Source organism: Microtus oregoni, unplaced genomic scaffold (assembly GCF_018167655.1).
Source record: "Microtus oregoni isolate MIOR12 unplaced genomic scaffold, Mior012 000000F_ref0000247, whole genome shotgun sequence".
NCBI lineage: Eukaryota > Metazoa > Chordata > Mammalia > Rodentia > Cricetidae > Microtus > Microtus oregoni.
In genome coordinates, this window is record NW_024543059.1 from 53,195,685 (window position 1) to 53,218,846 (window position 23,162).

General features: G+C 46.3%; 1 protein-coding gene across 2 annotated transcripts; it reads left to right on the forward strand.

Moving 5' to 3' along the window:
• Positions 1-1,423: 1,423 nt before the first annotated feature.
• Lhx8 (LIM homeobox 8) lies at positions 1,424-22,147 on the forward strand. Of its 2 annotated transcripts, XM_041656116.1 has the most exons (9): positions 1,424-1,519; positions 3,272-3,358; positions 3,562-3,723; positions 6,983-7,104; positions 9,271-9,491; positions 9,955-10,058; positions 14,526-14,621; positions 18,924-19,107; positions 22,075-22,121. In XM_041656116.1, exons 1-9 carry the CDS (start codon positions 1,439-1,441, stop codon positions 22,119-22,121), a joined length of 1,104 nt encoding a protein of 367 aa, XP_041512050.1. In that variant the 5' UTR covers positions 1,424-1,438. The 2 variants fall into 2 exon arrangements, with proteins under 2 accessions (XP_041512050.1, XP_041512060.1); XM_041656126.1 differs by lacking the exon at positions 1,424-1,519 and having other exon boundaries at positions 18,924-19,111; positions 22,075-22,147.
• Positions 22,148-23,162: the final 1,015 nt, after the last annotated feature.

Below are 23,162 nucleotides of genomic sequence, written 5' to 3' on the forward strand. Positions count from 1 at the left end.
TAGCGGCAGAAAAGGAAAGCGGAGACGGTGTGTGTTCAAAAGTCCCCTGTGTCTAAGGAGTTAAAAAGTGGGGAAAGGAAAGGAAAGAAGGAAACCCAAGGTCGCAGCCCTACTCGGGCACCAGGCTCAGGCTCATTTCATCCCGAGAAAGTGTCCACCCCTCCACTGTCCATCCCTCCGCTAGCCGCTGAGAGCAGGTCTGGGCAGTCTCTCAGCTTCATCTTCAGCACAGATAAGACAAGAGATTAAGATTTCATGTCCCTGTGTTTTACTGCACATATTTCTGTCTAATTGAAATAACAAAACATGGTTCTTTTACAAGGCTTGATTAAATAAAGACTCCAAGATGTCTCTATATTACGTCATTTCCAAATGCTTCGCTTTTGTTTATCTAAAAGGCCAAATAGAAAACAAAAGTCATTTAAAAATAACTTCTTACAAATTTATCTTCTATAAACGAAGTGAGACCTTATTAAAAAATAAAAAAAAAAGAAAACAACCAAGCAAGCAAACAAAAGGCTCCTACACTTTCCAATGCGGGTCAAAATCACTCCTACCCCCTACTTACACGCACAGGCACACACTCTAGCCCGGGAATGCGCAGCTGTACTGAACGCCTCCATCTATGGCAGAAATTTTTGTCTAGAATTAAATAAAAACAATATTCGTGAGTAACATACTTTCGTCTTTCTTGTATCCTTGATTCTGAATTTAGTCGCAAATCAAATCTAGTCGCGCAGATGCCCCTTCTTTATCTTAACGGGAAAACTTTTCGCAAATGGAGATAGAACCACCACCGACGCGCACTTCGGGAGGGCTAACGCTTGGGAACCCAGGAGACCTCTCCTTCCCCTCCCGCACGCGCCTAAAGAATTGTAACCCGAATCTTTGTTTAGGTTTTGGATGGGGAGAGAGAATTTAAAACAAGTCAGACGCAGAAAGCAGATTCCAAAAAAAAAAGGGAAAAAAAGAAAAGAAAGAAAAAAGAAAGAGAAAAGAAATCACGTTAATGGGCCATCGCATTTCCCCCACCTTTAACACTGAACTTGGAGTAAGTTGTCTGATGCAGATAAAGATCTTAACATGTAGAGAAGGCGGGTTTTTCCGCAGGGAGGTGAGGCTGTCCCTCCAGGAAAAGATTTTCCCCCACACCCCCTCCTCCCCGTGAGGTTCCACCCTCTGGAAAACACAACTTCTTTCCCTCTTTTCCTGGAGGGACAGACCTCAGAGTAGCTGAGAGAGAAATCTTAAGAACCGTGTGTCCGAGAGGGGTCACGGTCACTGCGGCGGCCTCTTTGGACCGAGGCGCACTTATAACATCGCAGTCCTGCGTGTTAGCTTTCCTTGGCGCTTTTGGCGCGCGGGAGGGGGGCACTGCTGACACCCACAGCCTCTGACCCTCTGGAGCTGGTATGTGATAAGCAACGCCTGCAGGGCCATGTATTGGAAGAGCGATCAGATGTTTGTGTGTAAACTGGAGGGAAAGGACGTGCCGGAGCTGGCGGTTCCCCGCGAGAAGGTGAGCGAGCCAGACGCCTGGCAGGATGCGTTGAACAGCGGTTTCCTTGAGAAAAGAGAGTTGTCAGGCTCCTAGCAGAGGTTCGGAAAACCACCTGTCACTGTCTCATCTCCAGACCTGACAATTTTTTTTATTACGTAGCAGCGTTAGGTAGTAATCACCTTGTCCCCACCCCGTGGGCTCACTTAACCTGAGGCATGGACACTCTAATTTGGGAGACGAAGCCTGGAGCCTAAGGTGCTCTCGGGGCCATGTGAGTTCTGTTTTTATTCTATTTAACTTGCTGTTCGAGGCGGCCTGGGACAGCGGTGGGATGGGGGTCCAGGCTGCAGTCGGGTGCTCTTGCCTCGGATCAGGCGCCTGTGGGGTCTTGGGACCCTAGGCGACCGACTTGAGGACTTGGGTTATCCAGAGTCCGTCTGCTCCTAGGAAGGGCCATAAAACGATTTCATTGGAAACACCCAAGGGGCAAACCTCGCAGCAGGAAGCGAGTCTAACGCGGGAATCCGGAAGGCAAGACCCTGGGTGGCTTGCATTTTCCGGCTCCCAGACTGGGGACCTCGGCAGGACGCGGGTGGGGCACTGCTGGCTTCGTGTTTGCGTGGAAGGTGATCGGTAGAGTTTCTGCCTGGACGCTTTGTGTCCGCGGCGAGGACGCGGCCCGGGAGCAGTTGCACTCGGGAGACCCCACGTGCGGCCGCTGGCTCACCTGGGGCTGTCAGAGGACAGAGAAGGAGACAAAGAGGCGGGAACGCGGTGGGCGTGAGCCGCTGGAATCCGGGGACCCACCAGCCCGCAGCTAGATTTCTCAGAGAGATTGCGTTCGTTTGTAGAACAAAACTGAAAGCGCAGCCAGTGCTTGGGGACACTTGAGCGACGCGCCTGTGTGCTCTAAAATATACTGACCCGTGTTGGGTGAGGGATTTTTTTTTAATTTAATGGGACAAATTAAATTCAGCTGGATATTTCCATTATTCGACCCGCTTTTTGCACTGGTTAAAGATAATCCTTTAGTAGCTAAAATGTTGACTTACTGGGCGCTAAGTGGCAATTCACACCTTAAAGAAACCAGTGTAAATCGCTTACCGTTCTAATTGCTTTAAGTTTACCAAAGAGCTGCTGGCTCCGTTTAATCTGAAGCATTTTCATTCAAATTGTCGGAACAAACACCAGGCTTCTTAAATCCCACTGTAATTAGCTTTCAAGTATCCGATTAAACCTCTTCACCTTTCGGGCTATCCTATTCAAAAAGCCCCCCTTTAAAAAAATATATGTGTGTCTTGCTCTTTTAATTGAGGTTATTAAAGAAATCAAGTTTTTCTCCCCACCCCCTCCTCAGTCATCTTTTCTTCTCTCTCACTCCACCTCCCCCCCGCCCCGCGCCCCCTTTAGCCGGGTGTTTCCCCCACTCCCGGGTGATTGACGTCTAGAAAGCAATCGCTTTGTGCGCGGAGGCCGGTTATTAGCTGGGTACCCCCGGCGGGGGGCGGGGAGCCGGCGTGCCGGGGTGAGCGCGGGGCCCGAGCCCGGAGCCGAGGCCCCGTAGTCCTCGAGTCGCCCGCTGGCGGCGGCGGCCCAGGGAGGCTGCGCGCTGGCCCGCCAGCTGCGCCCGGGCTCAGGTGCCCGCGGCTGCACGCGCCGCCCTCGTGCGGGGCCTTCAAGAGCTCGGTGGGGCCGAGGCTGTGGGGCGCCGCGTGCACGCCGCCGGCTCCTGACCCGTGTCTCCCCGCCTTCCCCGCTCTCGCGGCGCAGTGCCCGGGGCTCATGTCGGAGGAGTGCGGGAGGCCTGCAGCCCTGGCGGCCGGGAGGACACGCAAAGGCGCCGGGGAAGAAGGACTGGTGAGTGGGGCGGCGGCCTACGGGGTATCTCCCAGCTCCTTGGGCAGGGCAGGGCGCGGGGCTGCGGGACTCCAGGGGTTTGCAGGTCTGGGTACCCCAGGGAGCGGATGGGGAGAGACGACAGCCCGTGGGGTGCCCCCCGTGGGTAGGTGGGACGTGGAAGGGAGGAGGGGTCTGCGGCCAGTGCTCTGCTGTTCCTGCAGGTGAACCCCGAGGGAGCCGGGGACGAGGACTCCTGCTCTTCCTCGGCCCCGCTTTCCCCGTCGTCCTCGCCCCAGTCCATGGCCTCGGGCTCCGTCTGCCCTCCAGGCAAGTGTGTGTGCAGCAGCTGCGGCCTGGAGATTGTGGACAAATACCTCCTCAAGGTAGGACTGGGGGGCAGGCGAGCCCCAGAGGGGCCCTGGGAAAAGGGCCCTACCCCGTGTCAGCCGAGGCTCCGTAGGCCCTCTGAGCAAAGTAGTCCTCTCTAGGGCCCACAGCGAGGAGGGGAAAGTGCGATAAGGGACTGCAGGGTTTACTTGTGAAACTGTATGTATCAAAGAGGGTTCCCCAGGTGTGTGCGGAGAGCTCGGGGAAGTGCCACCCAGGCTGAAACAGCTGCCAGTTGTCAGGGCTTTTGTTTGTTTACCAAACCTAGACCTTCACTTATTTGAAAACCCTGTACTCTCCAAACTGGTCCCTCCTCTCCAATATGTCCACGTTGCTGTCTTCCTAGAATAGCACAGCCCAGGTCGTCGGTATGTCAACCTACTCAGCTCGACTCTTTCTGTAACTACAAACACTGTAAACTGACTAAAAGACCTTCTGTTTGGACTGTTATTATCACCGCGGTCTCGCGTTTATTTACAGGAACCTGGAACCTTCCCAAAGCAAAAGTTCGTATAAGGCTTTAGAAGCCATTCTGGACCTCCCAGATCTTGCTAAGCACAATGGTCCTGCCAGTGCTGGGGGTGTTTGTGGGGGTGCAAAACCAAACAGATGTAAAGTTGGGCGCACACAGTAGGAGCATCGGTTCAAGTGCTTCACAAGGTGGTTTCAGAGTTGAATGTCTTGCTTAATTCAGTTTAACTTTTAAAATTTTGTGCGCGGGGGGTGGAAAGGTTTTGGAGTTGGTATTCTCTCAGGTTGCCATTGCAGGCAGGGTCTTGGTCTTAAGTGTCTTCATCTGAACGCATTGGGTTTCAATCGCTTTTTAAAAAATCCACTATGTAAAATAATGTTTTCTTCTATACCAAATTAGTTGCAAACCAGTTCACTTTCCGTCCTCCTCCCCAAACTTCAGCTTTCAGAAGATTAATTATGGAGAGTAAAAGTTCAAAAAGTGAATTAGTGGGTTTAAGTTAACGGACAACATTCAAAAGTTGAATTCTGGGTGGACTCGGACTATTACTCTGGAGTCCAGAGCACACACTGAAAGAGGCTTGGATGAGAAAGCATTCTTAAATGTTGTGAGCTGATTCTTGAAGCTGACAGACTAACCTGGCTTTCTCTTTAAATCTGCATTTTTAAAAACCCCATTTCCAGTTTGCTACCTGGAAAACTGAATATCACAAAACCATCCACTGAGACAAAATTTGCTTCTTGTTTTGAACAAAGTTCTCAGTAGCAGAGTCTTGATTGTTTCTGAAATGGACTTGAGAAAACTTTAACACTTCTTGGCAGAGAAGATGTAGAAAGAGTTACACGGTAAATTCTGAAATTCTGCAGACTCTAGCATTCATCTTGTATAATTTTATATTTGCTTATGTTTGTCTCCATATTATATAAAAATTATATCTAAATGGGCTATGCAAAGTTTTCTTTTGTAGTTGGATAGGAGTCCAACTAGGAAGGTTTTCTACTATTAGGCTTTATGAATTAATTGCATTTTGATACCTCAGCATCATTTAGAAGTTCTAAAGTCTCAGCATCCTCACCCCCAGTGGAAGTGCTGACTCCTTACTCCAACTTTGAATCTAAACTTCTCACTGGTAAAAAGTATTTGACCCAGGGCAGATCGATCCTTTGAGGCTATGGAAAAGCACCATCCTTGTGGGACAGGCTCCTGGAGTCAGACGGAGGGGTCAGCAGGAGTTACCTGCAGCCGTGGCCCCCTGCCAGCCCCTCCTGTCACCCTGGAGTGGTCCTAGCCTGGTGATGAGCCCTGTTGGATGCATGCTAGTTCAGGGATAGTTTCCAGAAGGCTTTCCAGAATCCTTCCCACCCTCCTTTACTCCCTGGCAAAGACAGAGAATGTTAAGGAGCTTTCTTTTGTTTTTCAAAAGAAACCCTGAGGAAAGGTGTCAAGCCAGGCAAGACGTCTGGCTTTTGTAGAGAGTTAGAGACCAGGGCTCTGTTTTAAAGCCTTGCCTTAGAGAACAAAACAAAAGTATGGGTGTGACTGCAGGGAGGCCCCAAGGAGTGACTGGGAACAACTTGAGGGAAACCCTGAGGAAAATGCGTTTCCACTTCCAGGACATCTTCGTTTTAATCCAATTAACTAAGCTTTTTTCATATAGTAAATATTGCATAGTTCTTCTGAAGAAAGACCCAGACCCAAACTTTAATTTCCATCAGAAATAAAACACTGCTTTGGGAAGAGGCTCATAACTCAATAGAAAGCCTATTGTTTCCTTCAAAGTGTCTTTTGTATCTCCATCCTATCAGAGCTAAACACTCTAACCGGGAGTTACAAAGCATACACCCAGTTAGTCCCAATGTCTGCAGGCCAGCACAGCCCAGTTCACACCTCCATTTGGTGGCTAAACTTCAGTGCTTAGGGGGGCAGTGACAGCTTCAGGTAGCTGCAATGACCGTTTGTTGGTTTGTTTTCTGAATTGATGATAGTCCCTGTTCCTCTGTCAGTCTAGAGTGCCTGCTCTATTAAATGCAGTCCTGCCTCACTCAGCATAAATGAACACTGGGCACATATATGGAGTGTATATTGAAGTACAAATGAGCATATTTCCTGGGTGCTTATGATCCAGATCCCTTTTTCTTTCTCCAGAAGATAGATCCTTCCATAGGTTCCCAACACCTCCGCCTGGGCACTTTGTTCTCTGTAGCTGTCTGTGTTAGAAGCAAGCACAGTGGCATCGAGCTCCTACCTTAGTGATTCTGGTGTGTAAGGCAGGAAGTGGACAGCTTACTCTCTCTACTAGGGTATTTTACCAGGCATTTTCTGCCTTTGTCATTCCTATCGATGGTACACAGTTGACAACTGTTTGGCCAAAAAGTACATCGAAAGGTTTGTATCCTGACTCCCATAACTGCCAGGTTTCATTGTAGAAAGGGTTAGAGCAAAGATGAACACTGCGCCTGCACATATGACTTCAGAATAAATGTTTTCTCTGTGTTCATCGAGGTCTGGTCAAGGAGGGAGGGAAGGAGAAAATGAATATTAAAGAAGACATGAAGGCTTCAAAGGAATAAAACAAATTTGAAATGTGCCCTATAGGAGTCTGGTTTCTTGTTGGAGTCTAGAAAATGATATAGCCAGATGCCCATCTGTCGGTGGTGCTGGTTGGGTGCAGGAAACCTGAGCCTGTGTTCCAAGGCTAGCCTTTCTCTTCCTGCCCACATGTCAGTGACTGGGGGCCCTGAAGGTGGTATGGACTGCCTGCTCACCCTCATTTCCCCTTGCAGGTAAATGACCTGTGTTGGCATGTCCGCTGTCTCTCCTGCAGCGTCTGCAGAACCTCCCTGGGAAGGCACACGAGCTGTTATATTAAAGACAAAGACATTTTCTGTAAACTCGATTACTTCAGGTATATCGCTATTTTCATTTTAATAAATGCCTCAAGAAGTTATTTTAAAAGACCTCTGTAACAGGACTTTTTGCATACAGTTTGATTACTCAAAGCCAATTAGGATGATATATTTCAAAATATTTTTTTTTGAGATCGGAGCTTGTTATGTAGCCTAGGCTGGCCTTGAGCTCACAATCTTTCTGTGTTGCCTCTCAAGTGCCAAAATTAGAGGCTTTAAGCACCATGCTCAACCTCTCAAAATTTGGGGAAGGGGTAATAATTTGTATTTAAACTAAATTAGTGTTTGGCTTTTTTAGGAATGGGCTACATAAAACTTCATTTTGGGTCATATTCCCATCCTAAGGATGAAAGGTTGGGGTATTCAAAACAGGGAATTTTGGGATCTGCAGTTAGGGATGAAATAAATACATGATTCCTTGTTTGAAGTCAGTGCTGAAGTAAAATAGAAACATTATGGGGAATTGCTCCCCGGTAATAAACCTCCAAGATACTAGGCGTTTAGATAACAAACTATCCCATTGTCATAAATACAACAAACTGAATTGTTCTGCCCAGAAGTCTTGCTTTTATTTTTATTTATGGCCTTGTCCTTTGACTTTGGCTTGTGAGACTGTATTTGTGCAAGATACTAAGTGTGGCCTTTCTCTCTCTGATGTCTCCATGCTGTGTAACTGTGAGGTGTCTTCCAGGACGCACGTCTTTGTGGAGAGTTGTCTAAAACTTACAAGCCTTACTTTAAGTGTGGTCATATCTCTTCATTTGCATTCCTAAATAGGACAGAGTTCATTGCAAAATTCTGCACAGCGAAGTTGGTAACAGTACTGTGCCAACACCATTTCAAAAGTTATTACAGCGACTTTATTGATGGAGTTGGATATAATACAAAGGTTATAGAACATGGTCATATCTGAGTCTATTTTGTACAATGAAGTGATTTCATAATTGCCAAAAAAAATGTATGCTTCTCCCCAGAATTATGCCATTTCCTTTTCCTATTCTTTCTTTTATTTTCCTTCAGTTTTTCAACACAGGGTTTCTCTGTCTAGTCCTGGAACTCATTCTGTATAACAGGCTGTTTTCAGACTTGCAAAGATCCACCTGCCTCTGACTCCCAAGTACTGGGATTAAAGGTGTATACCACCACTGCTTTGCCAGAATTGTGCCAATTAATTCATCGGCATTTCAAATTACCATATGTTAATCACCCTTTGAAATTGTTGATTTTTTAAAAAAGAATTTATTAAAATCTATCTCTTTAGGATTTTTTGTGTGTATATGTTCTGAAGTTCATTTTTAGAATTCAATGCTCCGATTAAATTGGCAATACTTTTAAGGATGGGTCCCTGGGTAGACAAAGGCAGATGTGCTAACCTTGTCTACCAGGGACTGATGGGAGACAGAGGAGGGCATCTAATCACTATGACAGGGAGGGGGAAAAATTCCCTTTGCCTCTGGTATCTTTCTGAGAATGCCTACAGATCATTCTGGAAGTTTTAGACACTACTTCCACTCTCTGTGGCTGACAGTGTGGCCATTTGTCATGGCTGGAATCCTGCAAACCCCCCCTCCCCGCCCTTCAGGGTGTAGAATCTAGATTCTGTGCATTCTCTGATAACTTCTAATTTAAATCTGTTTGGATTCACTGGTCCCCCATTCATCTCAACTGGGATGTGAGCTTGTTTCTGGTGCTGGAGACTGAACCCAGTGTTGTGTGGGCTCTGTACGTATTCCATCGTGAGCTCCACCCATCCCCTCAGCTAGATTCCTAGTTGATCCGTGTTTCGATGTTGAGTTAGTGTAGTTTTGCCCTTTGAGGTTCTCAACCCTGAGTGTATATGTGTGACTGAGCATGAGTATCTGGAATCTCTAGGTAACATATAAATGCCTTAACACATGACACAATAAAAGGGCTATTCAAAGTCCTCTCAATTATTTTAATAGAAAACTCGTCTTCCTCACCATTCCTGATTGAGGCAGTTTTGTTTTCAAAACACATTTGGATTGTGACCCTGTCTCAACTGCTTCCTACATTGAGAAAGAGAAATTAATGCCTGTTTCACTTTCCATACTCAAATACTTACACCCCTCCAACGAGCATGATGATGGATCAGTGTACGGTTGCCAGATGCCCACCTCACCATGCCTCCTCCCTGTGTGCTGCAGACGCTATGGGACGCGCTGCTCCCGCTGTGGGAGGCACATCCACTCTACTGACTGGGTCCGCAGGGCCAAGGGCAACGTGTATCACTTGGCCTGCTTTGCCTGCTTTTCCTGCAAGAGGCAACTGTCCACTGGAGAGGAGTTCGCCTTGGTGGAAGAGAAAGTTCTCTGCAGGATGCATTTCGACTGCATGCTGGATAATTTAAAAAGAGAAGTGGAGAACGGTAGGTGGGGCTTCCAAACACCTTTGAGTCTGTAGGACGGTGGGCGAAGAGATGAAAATGGGTTCTGGGTGTTTTTTATAAAGGAGGTAATGGTCATAAAGTCCACAGTGTTGCCAGAAAGAGCTCCATCTGTTGCTTTGTGGGCAAGGGGTGGCCTCTGTGAGTCCCTCACTGTACTGTACATTGTGGCAGCAGCCTGAGTTTGGGTTTAGCTTTATTTCTCTGTATTTGCCTTCCTAATGTGGACCTGTGGTATATACTTCCACTACATTTTGGGTAGAGTGTACAAGGCTATAAATAGACCATCTCTTCTGGTCTATTTGCAACACGTTTTTAAAACTTTACAAATTCAAAAGATGCACATGGCCCCGCAAGAAGCCACAGCGTGTCAGGGAACTGTCGCTGTGCAGACGTGTGGACCCGTCTGAGTTACCAACGGGGTGGTTTGTTTCTTAAACCGCAGGTAACGGGATTAGTGTGGAAGGAGCCCTGCTCACAGAACAAGATGTCAATCATCCAAAGCCAGCCAAAAGAGCCCGGACCAGCTTCACAGCCGATCAACTCCAGGTAGACATGACAATACAGTTGTGGTTTCTCAAACTCTTTCCCCACAACAGAGAACAGGCTTCAAAGCAAAATCAAAAGCGATCTCCATGCTGCCCAAGAATATTGTTTGCTGAAAGGTTGTTTTATACTCCCTAAAAGATCCAGCTTGATGAGACTAGAAATACACTTACTGCCCTAAAAGGTTACGTGCTACAGAGTCCAGTCGTGGTAGCTTTGTGTCCTTAGGGTTTCTTTGGTACTGACATTAGGACATAGTGTTGTTCCTGAGAGCATTTATCTAAGGCAGACGTTTTATTACCTGTAATGACAACAGAAGACTCAGCTGAATTGGCACCCAAGGCTGTGGGGCTCCGATGTGCTGTCATTTCAGTAAATCATGTGAGTTGTTCAATCTACAAAATTGCAGGGAGGAACCAAACCTGCCCAACAGAGACGAGACTCGAATGGTTGATCCGGTTGTGAGGGGTGGAGACAGTGACTCCATTGTCCCTGCTGAGGCTGACTCTGCCCCTTGAAAATAGATGGAATCGTTATCACAGTTGTATTGAATGTATTGTCTCATTTGTGCAGACTCTCAAGAAAATATTCCCTGCTTTATATTTAAGTCTACATATGATTCTTTCTGGAATTTTTCTGGATAGTTGTATTTTCTAAGAGATCAGTGTGGCCAAGGTATTTGTTTTGTGTTAAGATAAACGGCATTTCCTGCACCTCTTCCGTAGGTTACTGGGTGTGTTGCATATGATATCATCTTCAGGTCAGGACTGCGGCAATTGTATCTTGTTAGCAAAAGAAAGAGAAGGCACTTGTAGTAGTCAGAGACTGGCCAGCAGTGTAGACTTCTACACTAGAAGGACTTCAAGAGTGGTGTCTTAAAGAATGACTAGAGGGAGAACCTGGACATGGCCAGCATTCTGAAAGGATTTGGCAAATGGACCAAATGCCGCGTATTAAAATCTAGCTCCATTAGAACCACACCCTGCACGTAGACAATCGCTTGCTACTTAGGAGACATGAGGTCCATGACCTGTAATTAATATGTGAAAAACATTACGTTTGAAAGACTTGCCGTTGTTTGAGTCTCGTTGCTTGGATGCTCCTCGGGGTGTTGGAGAGAGTCACGCACATGCAGTTGCTGATGTGAACTCTTGTCCAGGCTTTGCAAAGCACCCAGTCTGCAGAAGCGGGCCGGATTAGACGGCATCTCAGTAGACGCGTATCGGATCTGAAAGTGGTCGCTCCGTGAGGGGGTGGCTGGGACTTTGACAGTTACAAGCTTCAAAACTTGGATGTGAAAATTCCTTACTAAAATTGTAACTGTAGAGCTTCAAAGCCATGGCAGGTAGCTGTGCAATCTCTGGTGAGAAGATAATTACAGGGGAAAAAAAAAATAAGGTGGGATATTTGTGGGTGTTTTTGCAGGCCAAGTCCTATGGCAGGCATCGTGCTTATATCGTCAACTCCTCAGCCAATCCCACAGGTTCTCAGTGTAGTCGGCCTCCTTGAGGGGCGCAGGAAGCACCCGCAAAGGTAACCGAGGAGAGAGAGGTTCAGACAGACTCATCCAGCCTCTGCTTTTCATGTGGTTTTGCCTCCCAGGAGACCATGTTCTCCACCAGAACCCAGCAATACAGAGAGGAAAAATCCCGAAGCTTGCAGACAGGCTTATAATTACAACTTACAATGTTCACAAAATACTTAAACCATGCATTGCTACATAAGAACGTGACCTGAATCATTAGCGATCAGAGTCGGGTTCTGCAGAGCATGGTCTCATGGATTCAGCGTTCCGTAGTATTGATCCTGTACCCGAGATGGTCAGAATAAATGAGGCGCAGTCCTCAGTTGCTCTAAAGAACAAGAAAGCTGGGGCAGCCACAGGTTCAAAAGAAAAACAAACAACCCCCCCCCCCCCGCCCAAGTCATTTACTTTTCCCAGATTGTCTGATAAACCAGGTACTGTATTCACCTTATCAAACTCCCACATTATGGGAAAACTGAATGTATTCAAATATTGACTTCAACAAAATAATAATAATAAAATCGCCGTGACCACTGAGTCGATCCTGCCCATGTGGTGCTTGCTTTGGAGAGGAGCGTTAGCACAGGGCAACTAAATCCTGAAATTCCATCTCGGCACCTCACAGAAAGAAGCTTCCAATTCAGAGGGTGTGTCTACAGATGTGTCTCAATGTGGCCCCATTGATAAGAAGGGCACTCAAATTCCTGCTTGTGCCATGGTTAGCTCACAATAGCCAGCCAGCAATGTCGACATTGAACACCCAAGGTTGGCTCCTACACGGATCTGTTTTCAGATCACATTGATCAGATGAGAGTACACACACACTCTGGACTTCTGGTAGACCTCTTGGTGTTAAAGTGCTGCCTCTGCAGGGCTTCCCCATGATCATCCCAGAAGGACTTGGGAGGTGGTATTCAGGAGCTTTGACATCTGCAGAATAGGGAAACCAAGTAGAAACCCAAAGGGCCTTTTCTTTTCTCCTTTTTTTCCCGTTTTTCTTTTTATGTGAGACTGAACACTAGTACTAACTAAAGGAAGAACAGTGAGTACAACATCTTTAGAATATTCTAGTTCTAATTGGCCAAGGTAGACTTAAGTTCCATTTTTTTGATGAACTGTCTTTGCTAAATATACATTGGTGGTTCTATTATTTATTCCTAGAGGGATTTTGCTCCTATTTAAACCAGATTATCAATAATGAATTTAGAAGCAAATTCCCAAATACCAGTTAAGCTTTGTCTTTGTGAAAAATTAAAGATGTATTTGTTTTTTTAAAGATTTATTTATTTATTATGTATACAACATTCCTTCCATGTATGCTTGCATGCCAGAAGAGGGCGCCAAATTTCATTATAGATGGCTGTGAGCCACCATGTGGTTGCTGGGAATTGAACTCAGGACCTCTGCAAGAGCAGTCAGTGCTCTTAACCTCTGAGCCATCTCTCCAGCCCCAAGATGTATTTAATTTGCTTGCCATTTTGTCTTTGGGTTGTCATGCTTAAGTCACGCCAGCACACGCACAGCTACAGGAAAGCAGTCCCTCGGGTACGGAAGGGAAGAGTGAAGGGATGGAAATTACAGACGCTAGTCCATAAGCTCCCTTACCAATGAGTATATTAATGCAATATTGGGATGGGACACGAGGAGTCTAGCACTTGACCCTAGAAGAGTTGGTAGCCAGGGGCATCTTTGCAGCCTCAGGATATTTCTAACCTACACTGGGCTTTTATCCATCTCTCCATTCCCTCATATTGTTAAGGGTCCTTTAGTCACCAACTCTGAAGTGCATACCTCTGTGGCAGGCACCCCCCGGGGTGGGGGAACATTCTTTCCCCTGGTCCCCTGGGCTCCTACTTTTTTGAAGCAATCTGTTGGGCTACCTTTCAACATTTGAAGATGCAGAGAGAGAGACAGAGACAGAGACAGAGAGAGGAGAGAGGGGAAAAGGGGAGAGAGATAGGGCCAGAGAAGTCAGGAACAGGCAGAGACTGCAGTTCACCTGCCTCGGGAAGGGCTAGTAGGTGGGACAGAGGGTGTTTACCTGTTCACTTCCCAGGTCCACAGATAAGCACAGCCTATTAAATGCCCCTATTCTTTACTATCTTTATCTCACACTCCCCGCAGCTGATTGACTTTGGGTAATAAAATTCCAATGTGTTACTTGATTCTCACAATCCCCTTCCAAGAATTCAAAGGCCCTGACTTCGGCTTTCATCTCCTTCTCCCTTACTTTTGATTACAGGCGATTATCGGCATTTCTGTATTTTTTTCTTCTAGGAACTTTAAATCACCCTCCCCAAACACTGCCATACGTGAATGTATACATGTCATAGTTCTTTCATAGTGAGATCAGCAGAAAGTCACAGCTAAATCTCTGGGCTCTGCTAAGGTTTCTCGTGTGGACTAATGGATGTGTCTCCTCTTAAGATCTCAGAGGTGGCTTCATGCGGAGCAAATGCCCCTCCACACAACAACGGCATGACCGCAGTGCCGTAACATCCATGTCCACAGCAGGGCATCAGCCAAAGCTGTTAGAGGCCCTGAGGCTGTTCAGACCCACAGAGGCCAGAGATAAATGCAGCGTGGTTTGTGTTTTGAGTTTCCAGTGCAGGGCTACTTATCAGAATGAGAAGCCCAGTGCAGGAGACTTGTATTCTGTATTATTTTATCTGTGAGTTCTGAGACTGGATGGGGAAAGGTCACATCTCTAATGGCATAGTTGAGAGGCGGCTTTCCATCCTGCAGTGGTTTTATTTTTAAAGATCTCAGAGTTTATGTGGATTTATAAAGCAAGCCGCTCTTTCATTTGCTCGTGGCTGCGCTGACCCTCAGGAATTAAATACACATCACATTGTCATTGTGTGTCTTATCTGTTCCATCATAAACACCAAAGATCAGGCTGATAATGATTTTCTCCCAACGTTTGTTTTTAAAAATAACCACAGGTTATGCAAGCACAGTTTGCTCAGGACAACAACCCAGATGCACAGACCCTCCAGAAGCTGGCAGAAAGGACAGGCTTAAGCAGGCGTGTCATACAGGTGAGATCATACAGGTACATCAAGAGAGACAAGAAATTCTGCATCTGACTCTGGGTGTGGATGCTGCTCTTTTGTGAAAAACCACAGAATGCCAGATCCCTCTTCAGGTCTTCCCCACTGAGCCTATTTTGTAAAAGCGTGTGTGACAAAGGCTTTCCTGGGAAGACACAGCACATAAGTCTTCTCACCACAGACCAAAGTGTGAAAACACCCACGTCCAGCGTGGTGAACCAGTGAACTTTATTGGGTTTCCTTACCCGGGCAGAAATGACTTATAGACAGCTGCATCACCAAGGTCCACCCCAGCAGGGTGACAGCTCACAGAACTGGGGACCTGGAGCACACTGCACAGCCCAGGGCTGGCTCAGCTGGTTAAAGAGCATCCTTTCCTGGTGCCTGGGGTTGGTCTAAACCTCTTCAAGCTGCTCAGCAGGATGCTTTCTGCTTTTTCCAGGCAGTATCTGGTCTCTCTGTTATGCTCAGCTTTTATTGTCTATTCTGGCAGGGAGGGGCCTAGTGAATTTGGTCAAATTCAGGGACTTCCTGAAGCTATTTCGAGTTGTTTACCTTCCTGCTCCAGGAGCCTCCTGAGGGATGGAATGTTTCAATTGCAGAGGAAATTGTTAAAGGACAGCCTGACTTTGGCTTTCCTGGACAGATAGCGCTGAGATCCTTGGGCTGAGCGATGCTGCTGCTCCAAGCCAAACCTGGTTCTGAGCCCTCCCTTCCTGGCTCCTTCCCCTCCCCATTTCCTCCCACCCCCTCTTTCTGCCCAACCCTCCACAGGATGATACTAGCCTTTACTAAAGATTCAGGAAGAAGGGGTGACATGAATAAGGCTAGGGAAGAGTGAGCTGTAGCCAGACATGCTATACCATAGAATTCATGTGTGGAAAGTCTGGGAAATTGTTGGAGTTGCCCCCTTTGTGAAAGGAAGCCATGATAGATGATTTAGAAAAAGGATTTCGGGTCCGGTGACCAGGAAACTAGAGGGAGGTTTTTGTTTTTGTTTGTTTGCTCTTGTTTTTAAGAGAGTTGACTGCAGTGTGGGCCTATAACTAAATTTCAGAAACATTTTTACTAATTGCATAATGATGGCTGCTACTGACTGCTTGCAAGTCAAGAAAGCAGCCCGGAGAGACTGCACCAGAGAAGCGGAAGGGAGATCATTGCTCAATTAGAAGTTCAGGTTCTCCTGGGAAGGGTGCCTGGGAACGGGGTAGTCAGAAGAAACCTCCTTGGCTGTTGGGAGGGGGGTGCAGTCACCTCTACCTGTGCTAGCTATGCAGGGTTGGTGGTGACCTGCTGTGTGAACAGGTCCCTTGAAATTGGGTTGATCCTTTACAATCTCTGAGCGAGTATAAGGAACAGAGGAGGTTCCTGAGGGGGAGGACAGGGTGGCAGAGGTTGTCTGGATGGAGGGAGCCTGGCAGCACCCTGACTGGAGAAGCAGCAGAGGGTCTGAAGAAGTTACCTCATCAGAGAGGTGACTGCCTGAGCAGAGGTGTGGTGTAGAGAGGCTAGGGACATGGAACATTTAAAGGAAGTGTTGAGTTGGGTTTTTTTTTTTTTTAAATGAATGGCACTAATCATAACCTGCAGAAAATATATTTGACCTGGGGTCACGGTTTCCTTTTTGGTACACGTGTGCTGTTGCATGGAGTTGATCCTTAGGTGCTTATTCTCTGGGAAGCAGGAAGTGTTTGCGATAAATTAGTAAACCCTGCGTTTGGGACACCCTAGGAAGAGGCAGGTTCTCTCTGAAGACAGGGCTTCCAGCGGCTCCTGGTGACTGTGGTGTGTGATGTGTTGAGGCTCCCTAAGGAGTCAGGTTACATATCTTCTGCACTGGTCACATGCTCAGAATACTAACTTTATTTATTTATTTATTTTTTACAAAAGCACTAACAAGTTCAAAAGGCGTGCTTAAAAGATCTAGAAGCCTTATAGTGTTAAAGGCAATGAGTATGAGGCAGACGTGACAAGGGGAGGGGGCTTCTTCAGATATCTGCGCGTAGCCATGCTGGGAAGGGTGCATGGAAAGGAGTGGTTCACTTCATCACGAACTTTCTTCGTGACAGGCTGTGTGTACGGTGTGGATGCTACTGAAGGCAGTGACGTTTCCTTGTGGCTAGTTTGGACTCCATGGCATGGAGGGTGCCTCCTAATTTCAGACTTCATTGTGCAGTGGAGACAAGAAGTTCAGATTTGTAACCGCTATGAATCTAGCAAAGGAGACAGCATGGTCTTCCCAGCACGGTTCTTATTATTGAAGGATAGCGACCCAAGAGAGGTGTCGGCCAGGCTGTTTCCAGGCTTTATTTAGGTCACCATGTGCAAGTCAGATTGCCTTCCAGCATTAGCTCAGAAATCTCATATTGTCAGATTGGAACTTTTAGTGTGTGTGGCTTGAACGTTGGATGTTCTTGACGTGATGGCAGGTGATTTGACTCCTGGTGTCACAGGTGTGACTCCTGGTGTCACAGGTGGCATACGGCCCCCTCAGCAGTGGGGAATGTAGTGTCCTCTCCTTGGAGTGGCGGCATGTGCCGTTACAGAGCCTGTGGATGGACCTGGCACTGGAGACTTTGGGTGTGGTCTCCAGAGAACAGAGAGAACAGGAGAGGACGCTGTGACCTCGCCCTGTTTTTCCTTGGTGTATGCCCAAGTCTCCACCGAGGAACCTTCCCTGTGCTTTCTCCAGTCACCTGCTCAGGCCCTACATCTATGAGTGATAAGTTTGGCTCCCTTGGTTTGAGCTGATGGCTGCACAGCCCTGGGGTTTTGAGCCCTAAGGGGCAGGGTATGTCTTTGGAACCTGGCCAGCTTTTATCCCTTTATAAGATCTTTGCACCTTCTCTCTCTTCTCTCATGCCATGAAGCGCCACTTGGTGACCCTGGACATAGATAATATTGCTAACCCTTCCGTGGCCTGGACCCTGCTAGATGCCAAAATGCTTATTCTAACCTCCTTGAATTATTTTTTTTTAGCACTTTCTTTTCTCATTTTTCCAGTGACACAATTTGTTTGGAATGTGGTGACCAAATGTGTATGTGTGTGTGTGTGTGCGCACGCATGCATGTTAGGCAGAGGCATTCCACAATAGAGCTATACCTCAGCCTGTGACACTGTATGTTGAAGTTGCCTTTCATGGCAGAGTCCACACACACAGATTAGCTTCCGGGTGTGTTCTGGCAGTCAGGCCTTGGGTCCCCAGATCTGGATTTAAGCCTCATTCGTCTGGAACACTTCACCTCTGCTACAGAGCAGACAGCAAAATGGCCGGCACTTTGCTTTTTGTGCGGTCTTACAAGATGGATGTGTTTGTAGCTCATTCTGCTTTAAATACGACTAGTTTGTTCTTATTATAGACTTGACCTTAGCACGCTTCTCAGGGAACAGTCTAGGTATTCACTGAAAGAGTGGACACAGCAGGTTTAATGTGACTAAGATAGCTCAATCAAGAATCCTGGAGAAAGCTGTGAGCTCCCAGTAGGGATTTTCCTAATGTGAACAAGCTTTGAAATGCGTCCAGCAGGTGTCTAAGAATATAACCGTACTTTCTTTTTAAGTTCTGATTGAAAGAACTTTACTGTTTTCTGTTTTTTTCCAAACATGAATAGTAAAACTGGAGATACTTTCCCAGAATTCTCAAGGCTTCACCTGTCTTTAAAAGGTGAAAAAAAAAAAAAACCCATAGACTAGACAGTTAAGTAAATCACCAGAGACTAGCTTAGGAAAAAAAGACTATTGTTATAATACTTGAACTAAAATGTTTCTTCAGCCAGTGGACATTTTAAATTTTTTTAAACTTTTTTTAACTTATTCATTTTATATGCATTGGTGTTTTCACCTTCATATATGTCTCTGTGAGGATGTTGGATCCTGTGGAACTGGAGTCACAGACAGTTGTGAGCTGCCATGTGGGTGCTGAAATCAAACCCTGGTCCTCTGGAAGAGCAGCCAGTGCTCTTAACTGCTGAGCCATCTCTCCAGCCCCTAACATTTTAAAATTTTTTGAGGCAGGATCTTGTATGGCCCAGACTTGCCTGTAGCTTGTATCCAAAAATGACCTTGAATTTAGGATCTATCTGCCATCTCCTCCCAAGTACTGGGATTACAGGCATGCATCACTGCACTGGGTTTCTGTGGTGTGTGGGTAGAAACCAGAGCCTCAGAAGAGCCTCCCAGCTCCATCTGCAGACTTTGGGAAGGTTTGTTTCTGGGGTGTGTGGTGATGACTTGGCCCATGGATCAGAAGCCAGTGCATGACCTCACGGCCTCCTCCTTCTCCCCGTCAGGTATGGTTCCAGAACTGCAGAGCCCGCCACAAGAAACACGTCAGTCCAAATCACTCCTCCTCCGCCCCAGTCACAGCGGTGCCCCCATCCAGGCTGTCTCCACCCATGCTGGAAGAAATGGCTTATTCTGCCTACGTGCCCCAGGATGGGACGATGCTGACCGCGCTGCATACTTACATGGATGGTAGGTAGCGCAGCGCCCCACAGCTGGTAATGTCTAGGATGGGATTGCTGATCTCCGTCACAGCTTTGAGAGATTACCTCAGCAATGGCTGAGAAACATTATAGGGTACAGCAGACAGCAAAGCCATCCGCCTGTTAGCGTGGTACTCTGTGGTTGAGCGGCAGAGATCAGTGAGGACTTGGTACTTGTTACTTGGTTTTTGCTGGCAGCAGTTTTTGTTTCTTTTCTTCTTTTTCTCTAAATTTCCTTTGTTTTTATATGTATGGGTGTTGTCTGCGTGTATGTCTGTGTACTCCATGTGTAAAGTAACCTCAGAGGGGTTGTGAACTCCCATGTGGGTGCTGGGAATTGAACTTCTGTCCTCTGGAAGAGCAGCCAGTGCTTTTAGCTGTGGATCCGTCTCTCCAGCCCCCTTTGTTTTGTTTTGAACACCTATTTAAATACTTTAATTTTCTATGGTCAGAGAAGGATATTGACTCATATCTCTGCACTGGAGTTTTTTTTCTTCTACATTTTTATTGAAGTAAGTCATACATGTAGAAAGCGCACTTATGTGCTGGGCTTGGCTCGCCTCTGAGCGTCCTCTGTAAATGGCACCTGATGGAGGTGCAGCAGAGGTTTGTTTGCTTCTGCAGAGTTGATCGTGAGCTCAGAAGTCGTATCTTAATTTTCTTTTTTAAAACTTCTTTACATATGTATATATAATATATAATATACATATGTGTATATATACATATGTGTGTGTGTGTGTATGGTGCACGTGTGCTGCCGTGGCATACATGTAGAGGTCAGAGGGCAACTTTCAGGAGTCAGTTAGACCCTTTTATCCCCGAGGGTCCTAGGGATTGAACTCAGGCTGTCTTGTGGCTTCATGGGAACTGAACCAGGCAGTACAATCTTGAATCTCTCTCTCCTGTGGAGTGTGAGAGTCACCGTGTTGCTGACTTACTGTACAAAATTCCACTCACGTCTGTTTTATGGCCGATAGCCTTTCGTGTTGCAGTCTGGGTATTTTAGGAACAGGCTGCTGTGGGTTCAGACTTCTAGCTGATATATACGTGGGTTGCGTGTGACGCTCTGCAGTCAAACGGGTCGGCTTGCAGCTCGTGAGCTTCTGTGGCCGCCAGCACCGAGCCCGCTGCCCCCGCTTCATCCTGGCCAGTCTGGCGACAGTGTAGTCCCATCTCATTATGTTTATCAGCATCTTCTCAGGGCTGACAAGATGCCCTCCCCCTTGGACATCTGTTTACCCCGCGAAGACCCTGTGTCTGTATCTGGCTACTGGCCTGATGGTGTCTCTTCAAATCTGATCTTTTCTGATTGATTATTATCTACACATAAAGCCTGATGGTGTCTCTTCAAATCTGATCTTTCTGATTATAATCTACACATAAAGCCTTCGATAAGTGCAAGTGTCGAAAGTATCTTCTACTTAGAGGCTTTGCAAAGTGGACCTCTCGGTGTCCTTTAAAAATTATTTAGTCGATTGTGGCAAAGATCTTAATCCCACCTTTAAGGAAGAGGTAGAGGCAGGTGACTCTCTTGTGTCTGAGGTAAGCCTGGTCTACATACTGTTCTGGGCCAGCCGAAGTTACATAGACCCTGTCACAACATTGATTTTGAGCCAGTGATGATTTCTTACATTGTAACTTTCTGGCCTTCCCATTTTTAGTGCATTTCCTTCCAGGTCATCCTTTAGGTCACAGATTCTCTGCATATATAAACGCATAAACCCCACCCATTGGCTTCCCACTCGGTTGCTGACTCTCAGTGGAGGACCCTCATCTCTGTTGCTCTCTGCTTGCTTGGCACTGCTTTCCTGACTTGAGCGGTTGCATTGCCCATGCTCACACTAACGCTCATGTTTGATGGCTCCAGCATCTGTGCCCTTTCTGCATCTTCTTCGATGTTTCCCCTCTCTCTTTAGCTGAGGCAGCTCTTACTATCTGCCAGCCCCTCCCCCCTCCGAAAACCCCAAAACAAACAAAACCCTAAACCCACTTCATTTCAGATTTTGGGTAAGAAATAAATAATTTGGGGTTCTGGATGATACGTTTTCATCAGAGACAACTGTGGTTTCCTGTGGTACGAATCTGGGCAACAGGAAATCACCTCAAGTCCCGTTAGTTCTTCGGAGGTTAGTCCAGTTCCGTCTTTGGAATCCCAAGAGAGGGCCTGTGTTTGTTTCCCCACTGCCCCGCCAAAGTCTAACTTCTCAACAAGCTGCTCAGCATCTCAGCCTGGCAGTATCTTTGCTACCAAGAAGCCCATTTTCTTTCTTTCCTCTCTGGGTCTGGACTTCAAAACTTCCTACTACGTGGGTGTCTTTTAAAGGTCCTTCTAGCACGTGATCCAGTCACTGTCCGGCTCTCCCAGTGCTCTCAGAGAGGGGGTTGGCTTGAAGTCTTTGCTGAAAGCAGAATCTTAAGTTTTGGTTAAAAAAATAAACAACCCATAATACCACTGTGCCATTTACTTACGCTGCTGTTGGAACCATGTGTGTTCTGTGAGAGACTGCAGTACTTGCTGAGACAAACATGTTTAGATGCTAGCTGAACATGGGGGTTCTTACATGTAACCCCAGTACCCAGAGGCTAAGGCCAAGGAAGGAAAACCTTGAGTTGCAGTTCAGGGAGAATGTAACTGACTGCCCCTAAGGAGAGCCTGGGTGTGCCCCTCCCCGAACACCTGCACTGGGAGCTCCCTCTCTGTAGGAGCTGCACACCATAGCTTTCTCAGTGCAGGGTGAGGTACGGTAAATGGGAGAGAGTTGGAGCACGCCTCCATGCCTAAAGCTTGGTCTCCTTGCTAAAGAAGAGTCAATGGACTGCTGCTTATATCTGATGCCAGATACCACATAGAACTAATGCCCACATCTGAGATAGTGATGAAGACACCTTGCCTTTGTTTAAATCACGATTGGTCACCCTAAAGAACTGATGCCCACGTCTCTTTTCTATTTTGTAGCTCACCAGCAACTCCTGGACTCCAGCCCTTGTTACCCCATACAATGACCCAGCTGCCAATAAGTCATACCTAATTCCTTTTTTCAGGGATAGAAATGATTGAGGATATAAACTTGTCATTTATTATGTATAAAATACCATTGAAAAGATATTAATGTTAATTTTTTTATTTAACATTCAAAACATTTCAAACATCCTTTCGCTGCCCAGGTATGTATCTGTAGTTGGCCTGCAAGACACTTTTATTAATTCTTCATTTTGTTTTTTTCGTAAAACTTATGTTTACAAGAAGAAAACAAGTCAAAACATTTTTTTGTGTGTTGTCTGGAAATAGTTGGCTCTAGCGTGTATCTGTTAATTTATTATCAAAAGAGCACTTTGCCTAAAAGACTGGACTGACAATGTGCAAAATGTTTACAGCCCTTTGTGGAACTGTAGTTTCTCATGAGTTTGTATCTGTAAGTTATTGTCATAAATATTATCTGTATTTTTTGTTATATACAACTTTATACCTTGAAGCTTGTATCTGTGAATTTGCAACTGAAGTTTATTTTGCCAGTGTTTTCGGGATGAGCTGAAGGCACGTCGGTCGTAGCATGCCTCGCACACCCACGGCGGTGTCTGCTCTTGGGGAGCCCTAGCTGTAAATAACACTCTAGTTTACGAAGCCACCATCCTAAGTTCATTAAACACTTTCCACCCTTGTGAAGGCTGCGGCCAGCTTGTCTTCTCTGTGTGTGCTGCCACCAGTACGTTGCTATTAATCTGTTTTTACAAAGCTGTTTTGTTTCGAGCAGGATCATGAGTTCGTTTTATTGGGAAAGCCATCTGTAGATGACTGTACTTAACAACAACAGACAACCCGTATGTGAAAACATCTCACTTGGCCTTTAATGGCCTTTAATTGCTTTTAAACTAGCTAGTCAAATTCATGTGGCCTTAAAGGCAGAATGCTTTTCAGACTGACCGTTGGGGTGTCTTACTCTAGACATGAAATCTAGCCATAACATATATTTCTTCAGAGTTTTATTTAAAGAAACCGGGAGTATTGAGTAAAATTTCTAGAACCAGGGCTCTGGGTTGTTTTTG